This window comes from Oryzias latipes, chromosome 16 (assembly GCF_053564925.1).
Source record: "Oryzias latipes strain Hd-rR chromosome 16, Olatipes_Hd-rR_3.1".
NCBI classification, from domain to species: Eukaryota; Metazoa; Chordata; class Actinopteri; order Beloniformes; family Adrianichthyidae; genus Oryzias; species Oryzias latipes.
Window position 1 is genome coordinate 2,925,605 of NC_136252.1, and position 23,321 is coordinate 2,948,925.

General features: G+C 41.3%; 1 protein-coding gene across 1 annotated transcript in view; it reads left to right on the forward strand.

Annotated features, from left to right (window-relative positions):
• The window catches only part of znf407 (zinc finger protein 407), a 180,618-nt gene extending 164,940 nt beyond the window's left edge, over positions 1 to 15,678 (forward strand). The window contains exon 10 of the mRNA XM_011473345.4: positions 14,259 to 15,678. Within this exon, the coding sequence (XP_011471647.1) occupies positions 14,259 to 15,133 (875 nt within the window). The 3' untranslated portion in view covers positions 15,134 to 15,678. The remainder of the gene's footprint in view (positions 1 to 14,258) is intronic.
• The last annotated feature ends 7,643 nt before the right edge of the window (positions 15,679 to 23,321 follow it).

Below are 23,321 nucleotides of genomic sequence, written 5' to 3' on the forward strand. Positions count from 1 at the left end.
GAAGAAGCAGACAGGACAGGAATAGAAAGAAGCTCTTCTGGGGCGAAAGAGGGAAGACAAGCAGGGGGGGCTATGGTGTTATAATCTCTGTTGTTGTTTCATATGTCACCCTCCCCTCTTGGATTCCAGCGTGAGTGTCATGCACGCCTCTCCACTGCACCCTCCATCTTTCTTCTTACATCTGGCCATCACACTGTGATCATTTCTGACCTTTACCCAGCAAGTGCAAATAGCTGTTCATTTACCGCATCAGGGAAATAACCGGCCTGCCTGAAAATAATACACAGCAAATGTCAGCTTTTCCATTTTTAACAGAGACTATGATTTGTGTTTGTCAAGAGGAGGTGCTATTCTTTAGGAATCAATTACTGAAAAACAAATTTTTCCTTCAGTTTTTATTTTATTTTATTTTTTGGTTGCTTCATACTGTCTGTAAAATTGTTCATAAACAAGCTTAAAAAAGACAGTAAAACGTTATTTGGTTACAGTTCTTTGGGCTGCCTCTTGCATTTGTTTGTGGGTTTGTGGAATGTCTCCAAATTATTGGTGGGGTCACCGTGGGGCCCACAGAGCGTCAGGTTAGTGTGACCACAGTATTCAAAAGAAGAAGAAATCCACTAAGGAACATTTTTTAAATAAAATTAGTTATTTTCCCTTGTTCGTTTTCCTACCAAGTAAGACGACTTGATTTCTGAGGCCCAGCTGTCGCTCCTTCATGACGTTAGCCATTTATTATTTTACCATTTATGATTTTAACCATTCATTATTTTAACCATTTATTATTTTAACCATTTATTATTTTACCATTTATGATTTTAACCATTTATTATTTTAACCATTTATGATTTTAACCATTTATTATTTTACCATTTACGATTTTAACCATTCATTATTTTAACCATTTATGATTTTAACCATTTATTATTTTAACCATTTATGATTTTAACCATTTATTATTTTAACCATTTATGATTTTAACCATTTATTATTTTACCATTTATGATTTTAACCATTTATTATTCTACCATTTATGATTTTAACCATTTATGATTTTAACCATTTATGATTTTAACCATTTATTATTTTACCATTTAGGATTTTAACCATTTATTATTTTACCATTTATGATTTTAACCATTTATTATTTTAACCATTTATTATTTTACCATTTATGATTTTAACCATTTATTATTTTAACCATTTATGATTTTAACCATTTATTATTTTACCATTTATGATTTTAACCATTTATTATTTTACCATTTATGATTTTAACCATTCATTATTTTAACCATTTATTATTTTAACCATTTATTCTTTCAATGAAACGTTTCAAATGTTCGATGTGAGACCACTTTGAGGCATCCAATTGGTCCGATTACTTACAACTTGAATAACTTGCAAAAAGGACAAAAATCATGAAGGATTATCAAGAACATGTAGTAGAGCAGGAATGGTTCTTCTGACCAATAGAATGGCTGACTAATAGCTGTTTATGTCTCTATAGAAGGGATTTTGACTTCATGGAGCCAGCAGAAATTCCTGTTTGGAAGGCGAGGAGGGAGATGTTGCTCAGTCCAGTTCTTATGTACAGTCACTGTCTCAAATCTATTTCAAACTTGTCTTAAACATCTTGCATTTTACTTTAGGAAAGTGTAAGAAATCAGAGACAACTTTCTGGAGGCTGGTGATGTGTGAAGAGAAATCCAACATTTAGGTGATAAGAATTTACGTCCCTTTGTTGTTTATTTGAAAAGAAACAGAAAATTATATCCAAAAAAAAGAAAAAAAACAACTTTTATTTTAGTGTTATTTCAAAAGTCCTTTTTTCTTTATTTTATTCTAAAACAAACGATCAAATACATGAATTAGTAAACTTACAGTTATATCATTTCAAACAAAGTTTAAAGACATTATGCATGTGGACACAAATATCAAAAATTGAAGAGGACTCATGCAAAACCTGTTAAAAGTTTGGTAGAATTTGTTCTTTAGAATATTTTAGTACATTGGTTTTCCATTTTGAAAATGGTTTGTATTGTGTCAAACCAGTCCTTTAATGTTGGTAAGACTATGTGTTTCCATTTTCCAGGTGTAGTTATTCTGCTGACAGCTAAAACAGCTTGGAGAAACCTTGTCAGGATTTTATTTTAGTCAATTTTATGCCATTTTACTAGAACTGCCTTCATTTCAAGCACTTTCTCTTTTGTGTTTTTTTCCCTGAGCCTTTGCAGGTCGGACTATCAAAGTATTATTCTATGTGTGAAAGTTGTGGCTCCATTTTTTCCCCCCACCTAAACAGGACAATTTCCATACATGGTTGCTTAAAAATACACAGCTGCAGAGCAGAGCACAAATGTTAAATCACATCCACCCCTAAAAAGCAGCTGCTATGAACAAAAGTGCAAAGAAACCATTCAAATAGGAGTTATTGCACAGCGTTCTGGTAGTATTTAACCAGCACCAGAATGCAAATAAAGCACAATGTGTCCTCTTTAAAGCAGCAATAATGCATCCTCTGATGCTTTTCTAGGACACATAATCAGTGATGTAACCTGAAGTCATCAGGTATTTCAGGCTTTTGAGCATCAGACGCTTTTTTACTGGCAGCCCTGTTGAGGCTGATCAGGCCCCACTCGGTACGGTTGCAGCAGCCTCCCACACGTTTGCTCTTTTTATCTGAAGCCAGACACGTAGATTCACAGCAGCCTGTTTGTTATGGTACATGATTCCCCTCTTGTTTCTGCAATTCAAGGGGCGTCGTTGATTTTCGTTTTTCTGGCAAAAGCCAGTTCTAACTGCACCAACCGTTCTGCTTAATGGATTCTTTCTTCCTGAGAGCCCCGTCCCTCTGGTCCTTCAAGAAAACGGTCAAGTTGGCAGCAGATGTTTCTGACTCTGACAAACCTTCAATGATAATTGCATGCTCAGGTTGTACTTTCACTGACAGCACTGTTAGGTTACGTATTGCTCCCAGAGACTCTTTGTTGCCTTGCAACTTTTATCGATTCCATAAAGCTCTTCATTTGTAAAAGCTGTTTTCCATTTTGGTCCTGAGGAAACAAACATAAAGTGAAGGCTGATGTTGCCGTCTCGTGTCCTTTTCTGTGGTAGGATACTGAAAGAAATGATAGCAGAGCTGTCAATCTGTTCATTTTAAATCCAGGAATATTCACTGTCCTTTTTTCTTAAAAGGACCACAAGATATTTAACACCCACCAAAGAAAAAAAAGAAAACTCAAGGAAAAACAGCAGCAAAGACATATTTCCTTCTGTTTTATTCTTTCCGTCTTTATTTTTGTCTTGTTGGGGGCACAGGCGTGGGGAACCAGTGGTAGGGTTGGAGCAGATTAGATTATGCTCCAGACGGGTCGTCCAGTCAGCACAGAAACTGCTGAGGGAAGGACATTGACCAGTTATATTGTGTGTAGGGCTGCACGATATGAGGAAAACTTGCGATATGCGATATTGGTGATTAATATTGCGACAAGGATATAATTTGCGGTACATAAACAAAGAGCAAATCATCAAAACCATCATTCCCATTTCATTGCAATAGTTCAAAAATTATACTCCAAATGACCCTCGTCAACATAGGAGGCGAACATCTAACATATACACAACGTGAAGGGGTCCATCCGATTGGTCAAATGCATAAAGGCATTTATTTGATTCATTAAATGCTTCAAGTTGCCATAAGATTATTTAAACACATTTAAGGTATCCATTTATTGCAATTTTCGCTGTCTTTTGCAAAATGCATTTCGGGGTCACGGGGTTGCTGGAGCCTATCCCGGCCACTTGGGCGTAGGCAAGGGATACCCTGGACAGGTCGCCAGTCTGTCCCAGGGTAGAATATCCTCAATCACACATCCATTCACTCTCACACTCACACCTATGGACAATTTAGAGTTGCCAATCAACTTATGTAGCATGTTTTTGGATTTTGAAAGCATTACATCTTATTTTCAAAGAAACATGACTTTAATTTAAAAAAAAAATTTGTTCTGTAAACGTACACATTTATTCTTGTAATATTTTTACTTATTTTCTAATTTATTTATTTTTTCCTCATTTTTTTTTTCTTTTCTAATGGCTTTAATACTTCATCGTGATTTTGAGAAGAGATGTAATACAAATTTCAAAACTGTGTGGGATTTGTCACATAAATTCTGTTTAATTTATATTTACTTTTCTTGGACTTTGATCAATGAATTAGCACAAAATGTAAACTTCTACAGAAGTAATACAGTTAAACAGCAACACCTGACTGTTTCTCATGGTGGCATTGGATTTTCTGGGATAAGAAGTCAATTAAGTGAATTCACTTCCATCAGCTTAAAGTAATTTGAGTTAATACACTTTAACGGTACTTCTAAATAGCATGCTAGTGCTAAAGTTAGCACTATCCAGACTATCCAACTATCCAGAGCAGAAAAATTCTGCTAGCAGACGTTTTTACAGTTTGAAGTATAAATGTACACTCTGGCAGAGAAGCTTCACATAACTTTCATACAGACCATAAAATAATGCTATAGTTCGAGAAAAGCCTGTTGTTTTATTTGATAATAAAGAAAGAAATGCTTTTTTATTAATCCAATAATCATTGAAACTCTTTGTAATTGTTTTTTTTTTACCTTTTGTTTTTATTTTTTACTCTCAGCTAAACTTACTGATGGATAAATAACGACCTTCAGAGTCACGGTGTCAGTGTTGCAGCCCACAGTGCCCTTAGCCAGTCTGTGCCCTCATTCTCTTCCATTTATTCGTCCTTGGGTTGTTTTCGGTGCATCTCTATCTCCCTCTCTGCCCTGTCCACCTGGTGTCAATCTGATTGCAGTATAATTGGTTGTTTTTTGGTTGGGCGGCCTGTCCTCTGTGGTGTTGATTCATGGCGTTTGTAAGGGTGGCAGTAGAGGCTGTCCCCAACAGACAAAATGTAGCCATCATGAGCCGGACCCCAGCTGACCTGCTCGTTTGTGGCCACGCATCCACACACATGCGCAGAGGTTGAACGCTCGGCTCCGGTTGAGGAGATATAAAAGACAAAAAGAAAGGTCATCGTTCACACAGTTTGTTTATAAGAAGTAACCCTTTCAACCTTTTAACCCCTCAAGTGAAATGTACACACAAATAATTGCCAAAAAGTAAATAGAATTTCAAGTCTGTAAAGTCTGTAAGTAATGTAAACCAGCTGGCATGGACCAAAGCATGCACACCTGCAGGACACACACACTCACACACACACACACACACACACAATAATGCCACGTTACGCAGTCCTTCCCTGGTGACCTGAATACACCCAGAACTGACACTTTATCTGCTTAACAGTGTCACCTTCAAAACCCTCTGACACACACACATAGACACACCGCCTCTTCTGCACATATTCCTACGCAAATAATAGCTCTGTGTGTGTGTGTGTGTGCGTGTTTGGTTTGGGGTTGAGGGTCTGTTTAAGGTTCAAGCCTTATATCTATAATTGAAGGGAATCAGCTGGTAAAAGGATTGTAAATGGTTTTGTGCAGAAATGATCATAAGCTCTGACTTATTCATGGTCCTTTTATTGACCTTATAATTGATTTAGAGCGTTTTTCCTCCTTTCTCTTGTGTTATAGTTTGATACAGTGTAATTGACTTTGCTTCCTGTGGAGGCTGCTCCTGCTGATTTCTTTGTCTACCCGTGTTTGTGTGTTTCCACGTCTCTCCACTTGAGGTTAAACTCTGAGCTAATTTCAACTTTGAGGATTAAAACCACAGAGTCTTAACAAGCACTTGAGGTGTTGTGCAGGCGGCTGTGCGCTCTCCGTGCAGCACTAGCTCGTGTATGGACAATAAGCCGGCGCTGGCAGCGCTCTGACCTGTATTACAGCAGACGTAATTGATTGTGCGAGCGCTGGTATTTCTGTGTTAAGGTTAATTTCTGTAACTGCTGGTAAGTACTGTCTGACCGCTCCCCCGGCGGTCTCTCTGAACTGAAGTATTGCCACTTAGAAACCCTGGGCCCCCTGACACTGGCCAGCCCATCGATCCATTGATCAATAATTGCATCTGTACCGTGCATACAGGAGAAAAGCACCTATGGTGACCTGATGCTAACACAACCAGTGACAGGAACACAGAACACATCAGCCTGCAATCCAGAATCATGTAAGACACTTCATAAATAATTCACCATTTGTTTGTAACCAAAAGTCATCAAAAAATGGAAAAACTCGTGAAACCCTCAAAAAATTGCAATTATCTGATACAAAAACCTTTTGTTTTATTTATTTATAAAGGAAAAATGACGTTCTCTTTATTTTTCAATTTCCCTAAACACCATAGGATGTTATGAATAAGATAATGGTCTAACTAACATTTCTACATGAGTGGCAGCAACAGGCGGTTTCCTGTTTGTGTGTCTCAAAACTGTTATATCTAACAAAAACATTTATTTGGAAATTTAAAAAAAAATTTTACTCCAAGGCAGAAAAATGATTACAGTAATAATCAGAAAGACAGACAGCTATAAAACTGACTGGAAAACTAGTTTTCAGCATAACCTCCTATTGATAGTGCAACTTGTATTATTTTTAACACCTGCATATCCTATTGATTATCCTGAGATGATCAAACAAACATGCTATGTCACATTCAAGATATACAGCGGTGCAAATAATCTGATCCCGTGCTGATTTTGTAGGTGTCCCCAACTAAAAAGAGATTGACAGTCTGTCAGCTTAGATATGGACATATCAAACTATTACACACTCAGAATAACCTTTTGGTAATTAGTAGGGAAAACAGAAAGCACATAAGTAAATCACACATTGGAAAATGTATCCTTTAAAAAACCACTTAGATGAAAAATGTGTGTTTGCTGTTTTACCTTGTTTCAACGATGAAGGAGGACATCAGTCAGGCTTGAAATGGGTGGTGGATGGGCCTCCTACTAGGATAAGGACCTCAAACATACAGACAAGGCAAAGCCTATCAAGGTCATGGAGTGGTCCAGCCAGTCTCCAGATATTCTATAGAAAACCTATGGAGAAAGCTGAAGCTTAGAGTTACCAAATCTGAATGATTTAGAAGTCATCTATAAAAAAGAGTGGTGTGAAAGTCTTCCTGATAGATGCAGAAACCTGCTCATCAACCACAAGAAACGTCTGACCTCTGTGCTTGCTTGCTAAGAAGGGTTTTGCCACAAAGAGTCTTAAGTCTTTCTGGGAAGGGGGTTCAAATGCTTATTTTCCTCAATAAAATGCAAATAAATGTATTTAAATCTATATAAATTCTCTAATGTCTCACTGTTCAAATGAGACTGCCATGATGATGACAGAATGTCAGTCTGTTTAGGAGGATCAGCAAGGGTCAAATACTTACGTTGAACAGCTGTTTGGAGTTTTTAGCAAACGTTGATGTCTGTCAGTCGCTTTGGAAAAATCCAGGTATTCCTTGTGATTTTCTCAGATGCAACTTTGTGAACCGCTCTGCTCTTCAGACGGACTTGCTCTGTGAAGCCTGCTGTTCGAGACGCAGAGCTGGGAGTTTCTTGAGTTTCTTTGAGCACTGCATGACCTTGAGGGTTATATAAAAGGAGTCCTTATTGGTTCCGTTTTTCTTTATTTGGGGTTCATTTTAACAACGATTCCATTCATATCATAATTTGTGGTTGATGATACAATTCAAAGTCTATATTGGTTCATTCTGAACAATGTGGTTTGATCCGATATCCTTTTGAAACAAATGTATAACAGCATAGGTGGATTCAATGAACAACTTCCCTTAAACAGATGGATCTGATTGGATCTTTGGAATATAAATTCATTCAACGATTAAGTCAATTAATCATTACACCCCTATTATTAAAGTAATGAATACTTACAGACCCCAAAGTTGATTTAGCAAGAAAAAATGTACTACTTTGTCTCAGCATTAAGAGTATATAAACACTGAGTATTTGTTAACTATTTCATTTTGCGTCACAACTTTCCTCCCAGCTTTCCTTCTCCTATCACTTTTAGATCAGAATTGCATCACTGATTGTCTCCGCTTGTTCTGACTTGCTTCCTTGTTGTTTTATTCAACTCAGGGAGCCTCCATCTTGTCTCATATCACAGCCAATAAAGTAGGCTGCCTCTCTGTGTCTCCCTCATTCTCTCTCCTACTTCCTGTTAAAGGAATCAGTCAGTCAGAGCACTCAAATCACATATTAAACAGGCATCAGCCTCTCGCCGGGGCCAAATCACGCTGCTCAAATGTTGTTCTTCCACTAGCAGCACAGGACAACGGAAGAGATGGGATTTGCAACATTAATTTGATTCACGACCTCAGCAACTGAGTGACACTCCATAAACCTCAGCGGGCTGCCGTTGGGCCCCATCGATGGCACCCTGTGGCTGATGTGACACTGTAGGAACATCACCGCCCCCACTGGAGTGCAGCACACATTCAAACAGGAACTTCCAGAAGCCCACATTCTTTTATCACGCACCTGCCAGATTTAGAGATTTAAAGATCTCCAAAACTGTAAGAGCAGATACAGGAATCTCAAGCTACTGATCTGACAGGAATACAAACCGTAAAGTCTTTGCATCGCTCACTCTGGAGCAGTTTTATTGCCCAGCTGGCTTCATAGGATCCAGCGTTTCAGTATTAATGGTTAGCTTCCTCCTTCTAGCTCTTTCTAAAACTTCAACTGCCCACAACCTCCTTCCTGCTAAATTTCATGCTCTGTATGGCGCCGGTTACCATCAGGCACAATCTAAATAGATATGGACACGTCATGTAGTTCCAACACTTTTCAGCTGTGTGGAGATATGAAAGCATTCAGCAGCTGATGCATGGCTGTCCACTTCAACATTAAAATGCAAGACAAATGAGTGACATGAGCGTGTCATACGCCAAACTGTTCCAGTGTAATTGCCATCAACTGTTTTATGCACAATCGGAATGGACTGTGCCGAACTGAGAATGCCCTCGTCAGGCTTGGTCAAAGGAAATGTTCTGATGAAGAAAAAAGGCGGAAAGAAAGAAAAAAATCCTCTGGGTTCAAGAGTCAAAATAACAATTCAAAGAATATCACGTTATCTTTCAACCCTGAAAGTTCTTTTTTTTCATAATGTGCCTTTAATGGACGTTAATGCATTAAAATGGGCTCTAATAAGGTTAAAAAGCTATTTTATGATTAACAATTTGTCATGAATTAAAAAGAAACAAGCATAAAACTGATTTTTTAAATCATAAGGCTGTATATGTGTTTAACTTATCATGTCAGATTTAATGTTTTAACCTTTTTGAAATCAGAGCTTTAGCTTCTGTGTTTACATTCTTTTGACTACCATAACTCTTCAATTTTACATAATAATAATAATTATTATTATTATTGTTGTTGTTGTTATTATTAATATTAGTAGTAGTAGTATTGTTTAAGCAATTAACAGAATTCCAGCTGGTTCTGAAGCGGAGAAAAGCAGCTTTGCAGTGATGTGCTACGCCTTACAGTAGTGAAGTGGTTACACAATCGACCTAAATCACCTGATTTTGTCAGCTGCCAGAGCTGTCATATCCATCCTCCTGTGGTCATTTGAGGAACTGCAACCTTTTTGTTTTCTGTTTGTCTTCCAATTAGAGAAGAGAGAGTGGTGGTTTACTATGGTTTACAAGGACATTTGACATCTTATTCTGGTGTTGAGTAAGTTTGGTCACCAGTGCTCATAGCCAGATGAAGGAAAAACATAAAATGAGCAAAGTAATGACTTTTTCTGTGGAGGTGCACCGAATTGAACGTATTTAAACTTGTGATAGAATTCATCCTGAATGCCCAATTCTTTTTTCTTTCCAGTCTGTTGTAGTTTAGTTTCTCTGATTACTAACCATGCAGCTCGCAAAGAGGCTTCCTGTCTGATTTAGAAAAACAAATTAAGAACATTTTCAGATGGATTTAAGATACAGTACAGACCAAAAGTTTGGACAGACCTTCTCATTCAAACAGTTTTCTTTATTTTCATGAAAATTGTAGATTCACACTGAAGGCATCAAAACTATGAATGAACACATGTGGAATTATATACATAACAAAAAAGTGTCAAACAACTGAAAATATGTCATATTGTAGGTTCTTCATAGTAGCCACCTTTTGCTTTGATGACTGCTTTCCACACTCTTGGCATTCTGTTGATGAGCTTCTAGAGGTAGTCACCTGAAATGTGTTTCACTTCACAGGTGAGCCCTGTCAGGTTTAATAAGTGTGATTTCTTGCCTTATAAATGGGGTTGGGACCATCAGTTGTGTTGTGCGGAAGTCAGGTGGACACACAGCTGATAGTCCAACTGTATAGACTGTTAGAATTTGGATTATGGCAAGAAAAAAGCAGCTAAGTAGAGAAAAACGAGTGGCCATCATTACTTTGAGAAATGAAGGTAAGTCAGTCTGAAAAATTGGGAAAACTTTGAAAGTGTCCCCAAGTGCAGTCATAAGAACCATTAAGCGCTACAAAGAAACTGGTTCACATGCGGACCCCCCAGGAAAGGAAGACCAAGAGTCACCTCTGCTGCGGAGGATAAGTTCATCTGAGTCAGCAGCCTCAGAAATGGCAGGTTAACAGCAGCTCAGATTAGAGAGCAGGTCAATGGCACAGAGTTCTAGCAGCAGACACATCTCTACAACAACTGTTCAAAGGAGACTGTGTGAATCAGGCCTTCATGGTAGAATATCTGCTAGGAAACCACTGCTAAAGAAAGGCAACAAGCAGAAGAGACTTGTTTGGGCTAAAGAACACCAGGAATGGACATTAGACCAGTGGAAATCTGGGCTTTGGTCTGATGAGTCCAAATTGGAGATTTTTGGTTCCAACCACCGTGTCTTAGTGCGACACAGAAAAGGTGAACGGATGGACTCTACATGCCTGGTTCCCACCGTGAAGCATGGAGGAGGAGGTGTGATGGTGTGGGGGTGCACTGCTGGTGACCCTGTTGGGGATTTATTCCAAATTGAAGGCATACTGAACCAGCATGGCTACCACAGCATCTTGCAGCAGCATGCTATTCCATCCGGTTTGCGTTGGACCATCATTTATTGTTCAACAGGACAATGACCCCAAACACACCTCCAGACTGTGTAAGGGCTATTTGACCTGGAAGGAGAGTGATGGGGGGGCTGCGCCAGATGACCTGGCCTCCACAGTCACCGACCTGAACCCAATCCAGATGGTTTGGGGTGAGCTGGACCGCAGAGTGAAGGCAAAAGGGCCAACAAGTGCTAAGCATTCTGGGAACTCCTTCAAGACTGTTGGAAGACCATTTCAGGTGACTACCTCTAGAAGCTCATCCAGAGAATGCCAAGAGTGAGCAAAGCAGTCATCAAAGCAAAAGGTGGCTACTATGAAGAACCTACAATATGACATATTTTTAGTTGTTTCACACTTTTTTGTTATGTATATAATTCCACTTGTGTTCATTCATAGTTTGATGCCTTCAGTGTGAATCTAAAATTTTCATAGTCATGAAAAAAAAAAAACTGTTTGAATGAGAAGGTGTGTCCAAACTTTTGGTCTGCACTGTATGTGCAATGACTTTGTGAGATGTTAGGCAAAAATGTTGTCATATCTTCACATTTTTGTGTGACATGAGTGTGACCCACGACCTCTAGATGGGAGGAAAAGAATTTTACCAATATACACATGGATGAATGGAACAAATGATGTCATGCTATTTGAGTTCAACTTTTTTGTTTTTTCAGTTGCAAACGGATACAAAAGGTGGCAACAACTTGCATCGATTTACAAAAATAAAGAGAATAGTTCAAAGTTTTCTTCAGAACCATATAACCACTTGTGACTTCATGGGATTTAGAGAATTTCTTGTGAGCTGTGGCATCCCTTTATGGTCTCGATGCAAAAAATGAAGCATGTGCTTGAAAAAAGAAGAAGCCAAAAGTCACTCCATTGAAGGACTTTATAAAAAATGTATTTACTTTTACGTAGAATGTTTGCTCAAACCTGAACAAAAGATGTGCCTCCTCACACGTTCCTCAGTGTTCTTTCCACCGAGGTCATATTAATGATGGACAGTTTCATCACGTTGTGTTCTGGTTCCTGCAGAACTCTGTGTGCTAGACTGTAAAATGCATCATTACTGTCAGAACATTAACTTGGAGAGAAACATATGTGCCAGCATACTCTGAGGAGGATCAGGAACGGCAGGACAGTAGGGGGTCAACAGACATTTTTCACAGTGCAAAAGCACATTTTACCAGACTAGCCCTGTAAGGTAAAAGAGCTTTGTTTCCTCTCTGTGTTTGTAGAAATAACCAAAAAAAAGCTAAAAACTGTTTTCAATTGTTTTTCAAATTTATTTTTATACCAAATTATATATAATATACTTTCAGTGCCGTCGATAAAGTCCTTTTTGACTTTATTACACAGGAAGAATATTTTTATTGACATTTTACTATAGTTATAGAATCAATTAAAATACTTTGTCAACTAATTAATTGGCTCATAATTGATTAAGCAGTAGCCATACAGTAGTCTCAGAAAATAGGAATGTGGGATGCTAAAATGCCATTTTCTAACAGGAATTTATTTATGTATTTATTCCTGAAGTGTTGGACCTAGTCAGGTGAGTTTAAAGTGTCCGTGCAGATGTAGGTAATCTCACACACTCCTGTTTGCTTTGCTTCTCATGTCTCCATAATGTCTCGTAAAAAGGACCATGTGACGCGCAAAGAAGCACCAAAGCCTTTGTGTGCTGTTTTCTGTGTTTACAAATGAATACAAACAGTGGGGCATCAATTGGGCAAGTTCTTGCACTTTAAGAGGTCTGTCATTTGCATCATAGGTAAACCTCAACTATGAGAGACAAAATGAGAAAAAAATCCAGAAAACCACATTGTCTGATTTTTAAAGAATTTATTTGTAAATAATGGTGGAAAATAAGTATTTGGTTAATGTCAAACTCAATACTTTGTTATTTACCCTTTGTTAACTATGACAGCAGCCAAACATTTTCTCTGAGTCTTCACATGGTTTTCACAAACTGTTGCTGGTATTTTGGCCCATTCCTCCATGCAGATCTCCTCTAGAGCTGTGATGCTGTGGGGCTGTTGCTGGGCAACAAGGACTTTCACCTCCCTCCAAAGATTTTCTATGGGGTTTAGATCTGGAGACTGTCTAGGCCATTCCAGGACCTTGAAATGGTTCTTATGAAGCCACTCCTTCGTTGCCCGGGCAACGTGTGTTTGGGGTCATTGTCATGCTGAAAGACCCAGCCATGTTTCATCTTCAATGCTGATGGAAGGAGGTTTCACTCAAAATTTGACCATTCGTGGCCCCATTCATTCTGTCCTTTACACGTATCAGTCGTCCTGGTCTCTTTGCTGAAAAACAGCCCCAGAGCATGATGTTCCCACCCCCATGCTTTACAGTAGGCCTGGTGTCCTTTGGATACAGCTCATTATTTTTTCTCCTCCAAACACGATGAGTAGAGTTCTTACCAAAAAGTTCTATTCTGGTTTCATCTGACCATAGGACATTCTCCCAATCCTCTTCTGGATCCTCCAAATGCTCTCTAGCAGACTGTAGACGGGCCTGCACATGTACTGGCTTTAGCAGGGGGACACGTCTGACCCTGCAGGGTTTGGGGTCACAGTGTTGCTGGAGCATATCCCAGCTATTGTTAGATAAGGGTGGGGTACACTGAACAGGTTGGCAGGGCCTCACACACTAACTAGGGACATTTAGAGTGATCAATGAACCTATGAAGCATGTTTTTGACTGTGGGAATCTGGAGTCCCTGAAGAAAATCCACACATCCACGGGTGCTAACCACTACACCATCATACAGGCCCTGAATTGATATGTTTTCTGCATAATTCACACTTCAATGTTGTCAGATGCTGTTTAAACAATGGCATAGCCTTCACCTTGGAAATGCCATGGCAACCTGTGTTCCGAGGTGGGGGCAGAGTGTATCTCACTGCTATCTTCCACCAGGAGAGTAACTCTGTGTTTGATCCACTTTTATGTATTAATAGACATAAAATACAAAGCTTGTCCTAACTATGATGCAAGTTTTTAGCAGTTTTATCATGATTGGAGCACAGAGGTTAACATTTAAGCAGTGTTTGCTGCAGATATTTTCTTTTGATGGTTGATTGATTTTTTTGTCCCATCCTGTCTTTGCTTTCAGTTTGAAACTTTACTGAAGTGAAGTTTTTGAACAAATGAAGCAAGCTTTGAAAGCTGACGGTAAATGTGTGTCTGTGTTTCGCAGGAATCGTTTCCAAGTCCTTCGAATGTCGACTGAAAGGTCAAGGGGCCACATTTGTAGAAGCTGAAGCTCTGAGCCCTGTTGCCCAAAGGAAGAGCTCCCCTGAAGCGTCGGGGCATGAAGATGTCCAGCAGGTCATTATTATCCAGGGATACGGTGAGGGGGATGTGGCCATCGACCAGGCTCTGGAGGAGTCGGCTGCCGCCACCCTGCAGACGCTGGCTATGGCGGGGCAGGTAGCTGAGGTGCTGCACATCACTGAGGATGGGCAAGTCATAGCGTCAGGTAGGGAGGTGGCATCCACCGGTGCACATTTATCTGGAGGCGGCACCCAGTATGTGGTTCTGGAGTCGGGGGACGCCACCAAAGAGCTGCGGGCGGTGACCAGAGAAGCTCTCACGGCCTCGGCGGGACAAAGCCATGTGGTCTCAGAGTCGTCCACCGCTCTAGATGCACTGCTGAGCGCTGTCAGCGAGATGGGCCAGCAGGAGGAGCCACGAGGGGAGGCCACGGTTGTCCATAAAGTCTTCAACCCTCAGACAGCTGAGGCCTCCCCTGATGCTACGCAGGCGGAGGTGAAACAGGAGCAAGAGGAGGTCCAGATCATTCAAGACGCTGGCCATGGAGACATGCAGGAGGTCTTGCAGCTCGCTGCTTCCCAGATGATGAAGGAGGGCCTCACGCAGGTCATTGTCAATAACGAAGGGACGCACTACATCGTGACTGAGCTGGACGACTGCACCTTACAGGTGGAAGGAGGAGTGTACAGAGAGGTAGAGGCGGGTGAAGAGGAGGTGCAGCAGGTAGAGCAACAAGCAGAAGAGGAGATGGTGGTTTATCTGGCCGGGTCACCTCATAATATAGTTCTGGAAGGTTAGAGGTGAGAGAGTTGAGTTCCCCATTTTTCAGTCTGGTTGTTTTTTTAGTTTTTTACAGTTCTGTAGCTATGCAAAACTCAGGGCAAAGCTCATTCATTTCATCAATGACACATTAAGGTGCTCTGGGCGTAACTTGAAACAAACACACCCACAGCATTCAGAGTGCTGCTGTGCAAGTGAAGGAAATCGATAGATCCCGTTCAGTTCAGTCAATTTTCAATGCTTACTGTTAAACAGCTCACGCTTGTGTTTCTGTCAGAAAGGTGTGCTTTGTTTTTAGATTTTCATGATTTTCCTGTTTCACCACAATGAGTTTGGGTTTGGGTCTGTTAGTAGAAGACTTGGTCTCATGATTTTCAATCAGTTCTTTCTTTGTTGTGCTTGTGATGAAATAGTTCTCTATGGGTTTTGAAAGCTCAAAGCTTTTCCTCTACAAGATTTTTTAGTTTGTTTTTTGTTTAATAAATGACAATAAAGACGTTTTTGTTGATCCCAACTGCTATTGAAAAGTCTCTTAATCAATAAAACACATTTGTGACCACAAAGATGTTTTTCATTTGTCATTGTGGACTTTTTTTCTTTTCCCAGGGTTTCAAACTTCCTTGGACAGGGCAGTGTGCCCAAACATGCATCCATGATGGCTCCCAACACGCTTTCTGATCAGCAACACAGTCATGATCATAACCATCATCATTATCCTCGTCGCGATCGCCATCATCCTGATTGTCGTCCTTCGTCTCTCCCCCTCATCAGGCCCATTCTCTTTGATGCCAGCAACTCACTTCTTGCTGCCCCCCGGCTGTATAGAGCACTGGAGGGAGAATCAATATTCATTTTGGCGTTTCTGATGGAGCGAGCGGACAGCCGTTCGACGGCTGCAAATCCAGCATATCAAAAATTATTCCTTGAGCGCTGCAACGAGACAATGTGGGTGATGAGCTAGAGGCAGGGGGTAGGGAAGGACCGCCAACAGAGCGGAGACACGGGGCTTTTACCAAACATCTCTTGTTGCACTAATTAAAGCCTCAGTCACAACTGCCCTAACGGGTGGATGTGGGCTGTCTGCGGGGGAAAACTGGGCAGGTCTGGACGGGGCACACAGGTGAAATATCACAGTCATACCCCCACTTGTTAAATCCCATCTGTGAAGATGGTCATGGGCTGTTTTTCTACTGGCATGCAGCAGGCGACAGACAGGTCGTAGCAAACATTTAAACACGTAAGGGTGAAGTTACATAGGAACTGAAATGTGCAGGCCAAAGTCTTCCTGCTAGGTCACACCCACAAATGAATAGGCAGATTTCTAATGAACAACTGCCGCTCTACAGAAATTATGTCATAGAAAATGACAGATTTCTATATTTTGTCTAAAAACACCATATTCATATTAAAAAAACGTATTTTAACCCTTGTTCTATCCTAGGCTCTTTACCATTGGGAGTTGGGTCATCTAGACCCACTAGACAGTGTTCTAAACCTTTTTTCTTCAGTGATTTGTGATCTTCACTGGTGTCCATGGATTACATGAAATCTTTCCACCTTTATCCACCTTTGTCATGGTAGGGAGAACACGTCAATGTAAGGGTGGGGTCATCTAAGATAGCACAAGGATTAAAATAGATGAAAACATGATTGGAGTGGGACTTTGAGTTTCCCATATGAAGGGAAACTGCAAGACACAGCTGCACTTAAGGTGTGGCCCCTCCTCTCTGTGACAGGCATTCATTCACATAGCAGACTATCTGACAAAGATTTAAAAACGGATTTTGGACACTATAATTGGGCAGGCACTCCATCCATCCATCCATCCATCCATTCATCCTTCCATCCATCCATCCATCCATCCATTCATCCTTCCATCCATCCATCCATCCTCGCATCTATTCATTTTCTAAACCCATTGAATCCTTTTTGCGGTCACGGGGTTGCTGGAGCCTATCACAGCTACTGTTGGGCAATGCCAGGGTAGATACCAGACAGAATGCCAGTCTGTCGCAGGGCGAGGTTTTTTATATATTCAATATTTTAATACTTTGAAATCTCAAAAAATGATTTGATCCACCTCATCAAAGATTAAAACTAAATTTTAAAGAAAAAAAAATTAGAACATTGTGAAACATCTAACCAAACCTAACCCCTAACCCTTTTGCAGAACTAAAGTACTTGATAAACAGTATAGAAAATGTAATTAATTTCAAATTATTTCATTGAAATAATAATATGTTAATAATATGAGCATTCTGTCTGTCTTTGAAGTGGCAAAAACAAAAACTTCCATAAAAAATTAAATGCTTTCACTTTTAAACACATTAAGGATGTGGTTTTAGAGTCAACAGTTCAGACTTTAGTGCCACATTTCTGCAAAGTGAAAAACTCTTGTGAAGCAACTGTGAAATCAATGAGTGAACGTCTTCTTTCAGCCAAAACCTTCAAAAAGGCTTCAGGAAACCTGTGGCTGAGCACTGAATGTCACTGTGTAACTTCACGTTCGATTTCTCCATAGATCTGTCTTATGTGAGACGTTTGTTGCGTGTTGCACATCACAAAGAGTGTGACCCCAATTAGACCTGTCAAACGGCTTCCGCAGCATCCCCGTTTCACGGTGCATTTTTGAAGATTATCATCGGTGGAATGGCTGTCTGAGCTCGTGTTTGTGCAGCACTCTGCATGTCCCTCTGAGTGATTGTGTTGTGTTGTGCGCTTGCCCCCACCCTCCTGTGTCTCCATAATCAGGGCTGAATGGCTCATCATTAACTGCAGCAGGCCACTCCTGTGACATGGAAGAGGCAGAAATTAGCAGCTGTCATCGAGTGATGAGTTCATTTCCTGACAGGCCTCTGCTCCGAAGAGTCCTGCAGCAGACGACCAGACGGCTGATGGAAACCTGTCGCTGGAGCTTAATTGGAGAGCCAGAAAGAAAAGAGGGTGTAAAGGAAGAAAGGGAGAGGCAAGAACGGAGAGATCCGGATAAGAAGTAAAAGCTCTGGCTTTAAGGGACTGTTGTGGTTGATGAAAGATGAATCAGACTGTCCAGACGTTTATCTGTGATAAGATGCTCTCAAAATGCTGCCGGCACAAATGTGTGTAATCTTAAACAATGCAGTCTGTTATATAATCCTCTTAACTTTGAAAAAATCTGTATTTTACAGCTTTACTATTTAGGTGAACTTCGTCAAAATGTACAAAATGTAACATAAAGATATTTGGAGTGAAAAAATGCATCCAATTTTACAATTGGACAGAAACACGACTCAGACTGAGTTCTGATGCTGAGGATGACAGTCATCTGTCAATCAAAAGCAGGTTGTTAGTTACTGCTTGAATGATCTGCTGTCTGCCATTAGTTTTTAGGGCACCTAGATTGTGGAAAGTGTAAACTTTGTGAATTCATTGATGACACTTAAGAAAACCGAACAGCCTCTTGGATCACATGACCTAGGCCTGTGTTTCCAAACCCGGTGCTGCATTTTTCTACCCAACCCTGCTCAAGCACACCTGCCTTTGATGACTGCCACTGTCGGCCTTCTGCAGAGCCTGATGAAGATGAGCTAAATCAGGTGAGAATAAGCAGGGCAACATGGAAAACATGCAGGTTTTTCCTGAGGTAGGGAAACAGTGACCTGGGCTACTGCTTAAACTCAATGTCAACGTCAGGTATGAAAAAGGAGGTTCCCCCCACAATATTCCCCCCACCAACCAATAAATCAGGAAATCAAAGTGAGGGCTGGACTGTAGAGGTATTTCTGTTGTGATATTGGGTACGTGGGAGTGAATGGCACATGACTTGACTGTTTAACAAGTCACCTCATGATGATCTCAGCAGTTGAACTATCAGCATTTACTTATGTTTCAAGGACGGTTAGGGTTCATGTTACCCTGGGAAGCATTAAAAAAACACGTCCTAAAGAAGGTACAACTATTAAAGTCCCACTCTGATCATCTTTTGACCATTGCAAAAGTGTTTAATTATGATCATGCCGTTTTAACCAAAACAAAAAAAAAATATCTGTTAAAAATCTGCTTTCTAGGACATAGTTTCTGCAGAGCGGCAGGAGTTCATTAGAAATTCAACCTCCATGTTGTGGGTGGGGCTGTTGCCATGAAGCAACCCCCTACCCTCCACCATCTCCGTTGCTGAGAGGTTGGAGCAGTGAGCCAAGCGTTTTTTTACGTCACAGATACGAAGTTTTTTCAAAAAAAAATCGTCTCCTGATTAACAACAACCTGAAAAAAGAAATAAATGCAATTTTGAGATACATTTTCTTTATAAATTTTCTCCACGATCAGAAAAACACCCAAAACATGATATACCTTCCTCAGTGTCTTTACACAGACTGTGTTTGCATTCATTTATAGCGGCCTGCAGCTGTTCCTCGTCCATAGAAACACAGACATTCTTGTTTCAGGGTCCCAGAATACAACCTGCATCCCTACACCACCAACCAATGGTCCTTTCAGGCAAAGTTTTGTTTGGATGCTTTTTGGATAAGCAGTCATTCCAAAATTCATTTCTGCCAAGATTTCAGATTTTTACTCATGCAAACCCCTTTTAAGAATGAAGCTCTGGCTCAGCTGATCTGAGGCCGGAAAGTGGATCCTGTGGGCAGCTCTCATCAGTCTCCTGGGGACAGAGCAGAGGGACAGGAGTGTTTTCATGTGGATGATAAATATGGCAATTCTGTTTGGTCGCCGTCTATAGGAAACATATCAGCCCGGGGATCATTTTGTTAATGTCTCTACTATTAGTTCTGGCTTCCCTTTGGCAGTATTAACATGTGGGCTGATATGCTCTGTTTGTGCGTGTGAGGGGAGAGTGGTGGAGTCCTCGGGGCTGCAGGTGCAATTCTATTAAACCTGACTTGTGCGTTTATTTCCTGCCTGTCTTCCTCCCTCCCTTCGGCCTGCGCCGGTGCGTACAGCCGCCATAACGTCGACGACCCACGCACACTTGCATGTACCACCAGAATTCAGTGTGTGTTTTTGTCATTTGCGCTGCTGTAAATCGATGGCCGTTTGAGGCAGAGGTGAGGGCAGGGGCAGCCGCGGTTCAGTTACGGTTCATCTCCTCCATGGGACTTATTATGGGAAAGCAGAGGGGGAGGGAGGGTATGAGGGGGGGGGGGCCCCGACACAGCTCTTTTTCCCTTTTTCTTACTTTTCCTATGTGGCTCTGCATTTGTGTCTTTGATCATGTTAATCCCTGCCTAGCACCCACCCCCCCCTGGTCTTCTTGCCAAAGACTCACTGCCACACACACCTCAGTGCCTGACAGAAATTGACAGCCCACTCTATCCCAGACACCCCCTCCAAGATGGCAAGCATTCTTCATTTTTCCTTTCAGCAGCATGCCACTACCCCGATAAAAGAATAAAATAAAGACACCGGACAGGCAGGCGTTTCCCGCTGATGGTCTGCAGCGCTTTATTCAGCTGAAGCTGTGATTGAAAGGGATCTAATTTTATGATGAGACTGGAATCCTTCCACCTTGAACCAGAAACAACTGAACGTGCTTTTAATTAGACACAAAACTGAGGAGCAGCTCTTCAAAATAAAAGAACGAGGCAGAGCCGCCTGCTGAACAGAGAGAAACTGATGAGGGAAAGAGTGAATCGGTGGGAGGCCCAATCCCCTCTGCCCTCCTAAGATTCTTTTCTACACAGAAGGAAAGAAAAAAAAACTGTTCCAATAAACTCCCCCGTTTAGTTCTTCTTTCATAAACCGATATACACCTCTTGAGACGAAAGGAAAAGAATTTCAGAATCAAACAATTTAACATTTTTAAATGTGTGGCCCTGAGTCACGTGTGGAGGCTCTCAGAACCGTCGTCCTACACAGCGCCAACACGTTACTCTGTTTAGATAACGACTTTTCACTGTCAGTCTGTGATAACACCTTTCTATGAGCCTGATGCAGCCATCTGCTTCATGTCAGCACCACCGTATATTGGGTTAATTCTGTTGGTTTATTCATTTTAGCAAAACAAACAACATGACAGATTTTCAGGACTCAAAAAACTGTATGAGAAACTCTATGCATTCCTCACTAATACCGCTCTGCTCATACGTCAGACTGAAGGTTAACAGGTGAAATGCACAGAGGTGCGTACGCGCCGCTGCGGTTAAATAGTCTCACCTGAAGCTGCAGAAGAGGTTGTCTTTCAGAAACTTGGCCAGTTTAGAAAAAGCCTGTTTCTGTGTTTTATGTAGACAGTGTCTCTGATTAGCGAGCCAATTGAAAACCACTCATATGTTTATGTGTCATTTTATTAATTGAGATGTAGACCCACTAGACAGTGCTCTGAACCTTTTTTCTTCAATGATTTGTGATCTTCACTGGTGTCCGTGGATTACATGAAATCTTTCCACCTTTATCCACCTTTGTCATGGTAGGGAGAACACGTCAATGTAAGGAACGGGTCATCTGGACCCTATAGGATAGCAAAAGGATTAACCGTTTTCATGTGATAACAAGATCTTGTTATCACCACTTCCCTTTACCTTTACCAAATATTAGTAGGCCTACACTTAGGTCAGTAGTGGCGGTTTTATGCACAGGTAATACGGGCAATTGTCCGGAGCGCAAATTTAAGGTGGGGGCAGAACATAATTCTGACATCAGCAAAATTACACTAATTCTCTTCGCTAAAAAGCTCTGCAGTGGGCCCAGGCTTTTCTGACCACCAATCCTGTCACTCACCTATCATATGAACATTTCATTGAAGAATTCAAGCTGGTGTTTGATCAACCTTCCAAGCAGGAGGAAGCCGCACGTAAGCTCCTCGCCCTCAAACAGCATAACCGGTCGGTCAGCGACCATGTTATTGATTTTAGGATCCTGGCGGTGGAGGCCGGTTGGACGGACCCGGCGTTACGGGGAGTATTCTATCAATCCCTAAATGAAGCCATAAAGGATCACTTGTGTTCACAACCATAAACTCACTCCTTTGAGGAACTCGTCACTGCAGCCCTCCGCTTTGACACCCGCTTGCATGAGCGGCAGCATGAAAGACCTCCTCCTACGCGCAGAACCTCCACTACTCCCATGCAAGGTACTACACCACACTTTCCATCAGTTATTCCATCTGTAAACCCCCTCAGCCAGCCGGACGAGCCTATGTAAATCGGTTACGTTTAAACTCCCAAGCCCCCCGCTAACAGACAGGCCGCGGGCGGGTAATGTCAGGTCTACTCTTAAAGACTTCCTTCAAGTTCCTGTCAAGTTATGTCAAGTTATGCCATGCCTCTGAAACTTTTGAACTTCAAGCCTTAATCGACTCCGGTGCTGAACAAAACCTTATTGATACTAGCATTGTTTCCCATTTGTCTTTGCCCACTGAAGACCTGCCAAAGCTGCTGGGTTGGGGGGTCAACATCTGTCGATTATTACCCACCGCACCAAACCCGTTCTACTAGTTACTTCTGGTAATCATAGAGAATATACTCAGTTTTTTGTCACTCATACCCCTTAAAATCCTGTTGTTTTGGGTTTTTCCTGGCTTCAACGCCATAACCCGCAATTCGATTGGGTGCGTCATCGCATCACGGGTTGGAGCGAGTTTTGCCTCACCAATTGCATGCAATCAGCGGTTCCGCCAGTCAGTCCTTCCACGTTAAAATCCCCGGAAGAAATAGACCTGTCCAATGTACCTAGCTGCTATCATGATCTCCGCACTGTCTTTAGCAAAGTTAAGGCCGGTTCCTTACCACCACACCGGCCTTACGATTGTTCCATCACGTTATTAAGTGGTGCCCCTCTTCCTAAGGGCAGACTGTTTAATCTTTCCGGTCCCGAGAAAGTTGCTATGGAGAGTTACATCCAGGAGGCGCTTTCTTCGGAACACATCCGTCCTTCATCCTCTCCTGTCGGCGCTGTTTTTTTCTTCGTCGAAAAGAAAGACAAAACCCTCAGGCCCTGCATTGATTATAGAGAACTTAATTTGATCACCGTCAAAGATAAATACTCTCTTCCACTTATTAGCTCCGTCTTTGTTTCTATTAAGGAAGCTCGCATCTTCTCCAAACTTGACCTGCGTAACGCTTACTATCTCGTTCGGGTCAAGGAGGGTAACGAGTGGAAAACAGCCTTTAACACTCCTCTCGGCCACTTTGAATACCTCGTTATGCCATTCGGGTTAACCAACGCTCCTGCCGTCTTTCAGCGCCTCGTCAATGACGTCCTTCGGGACTTC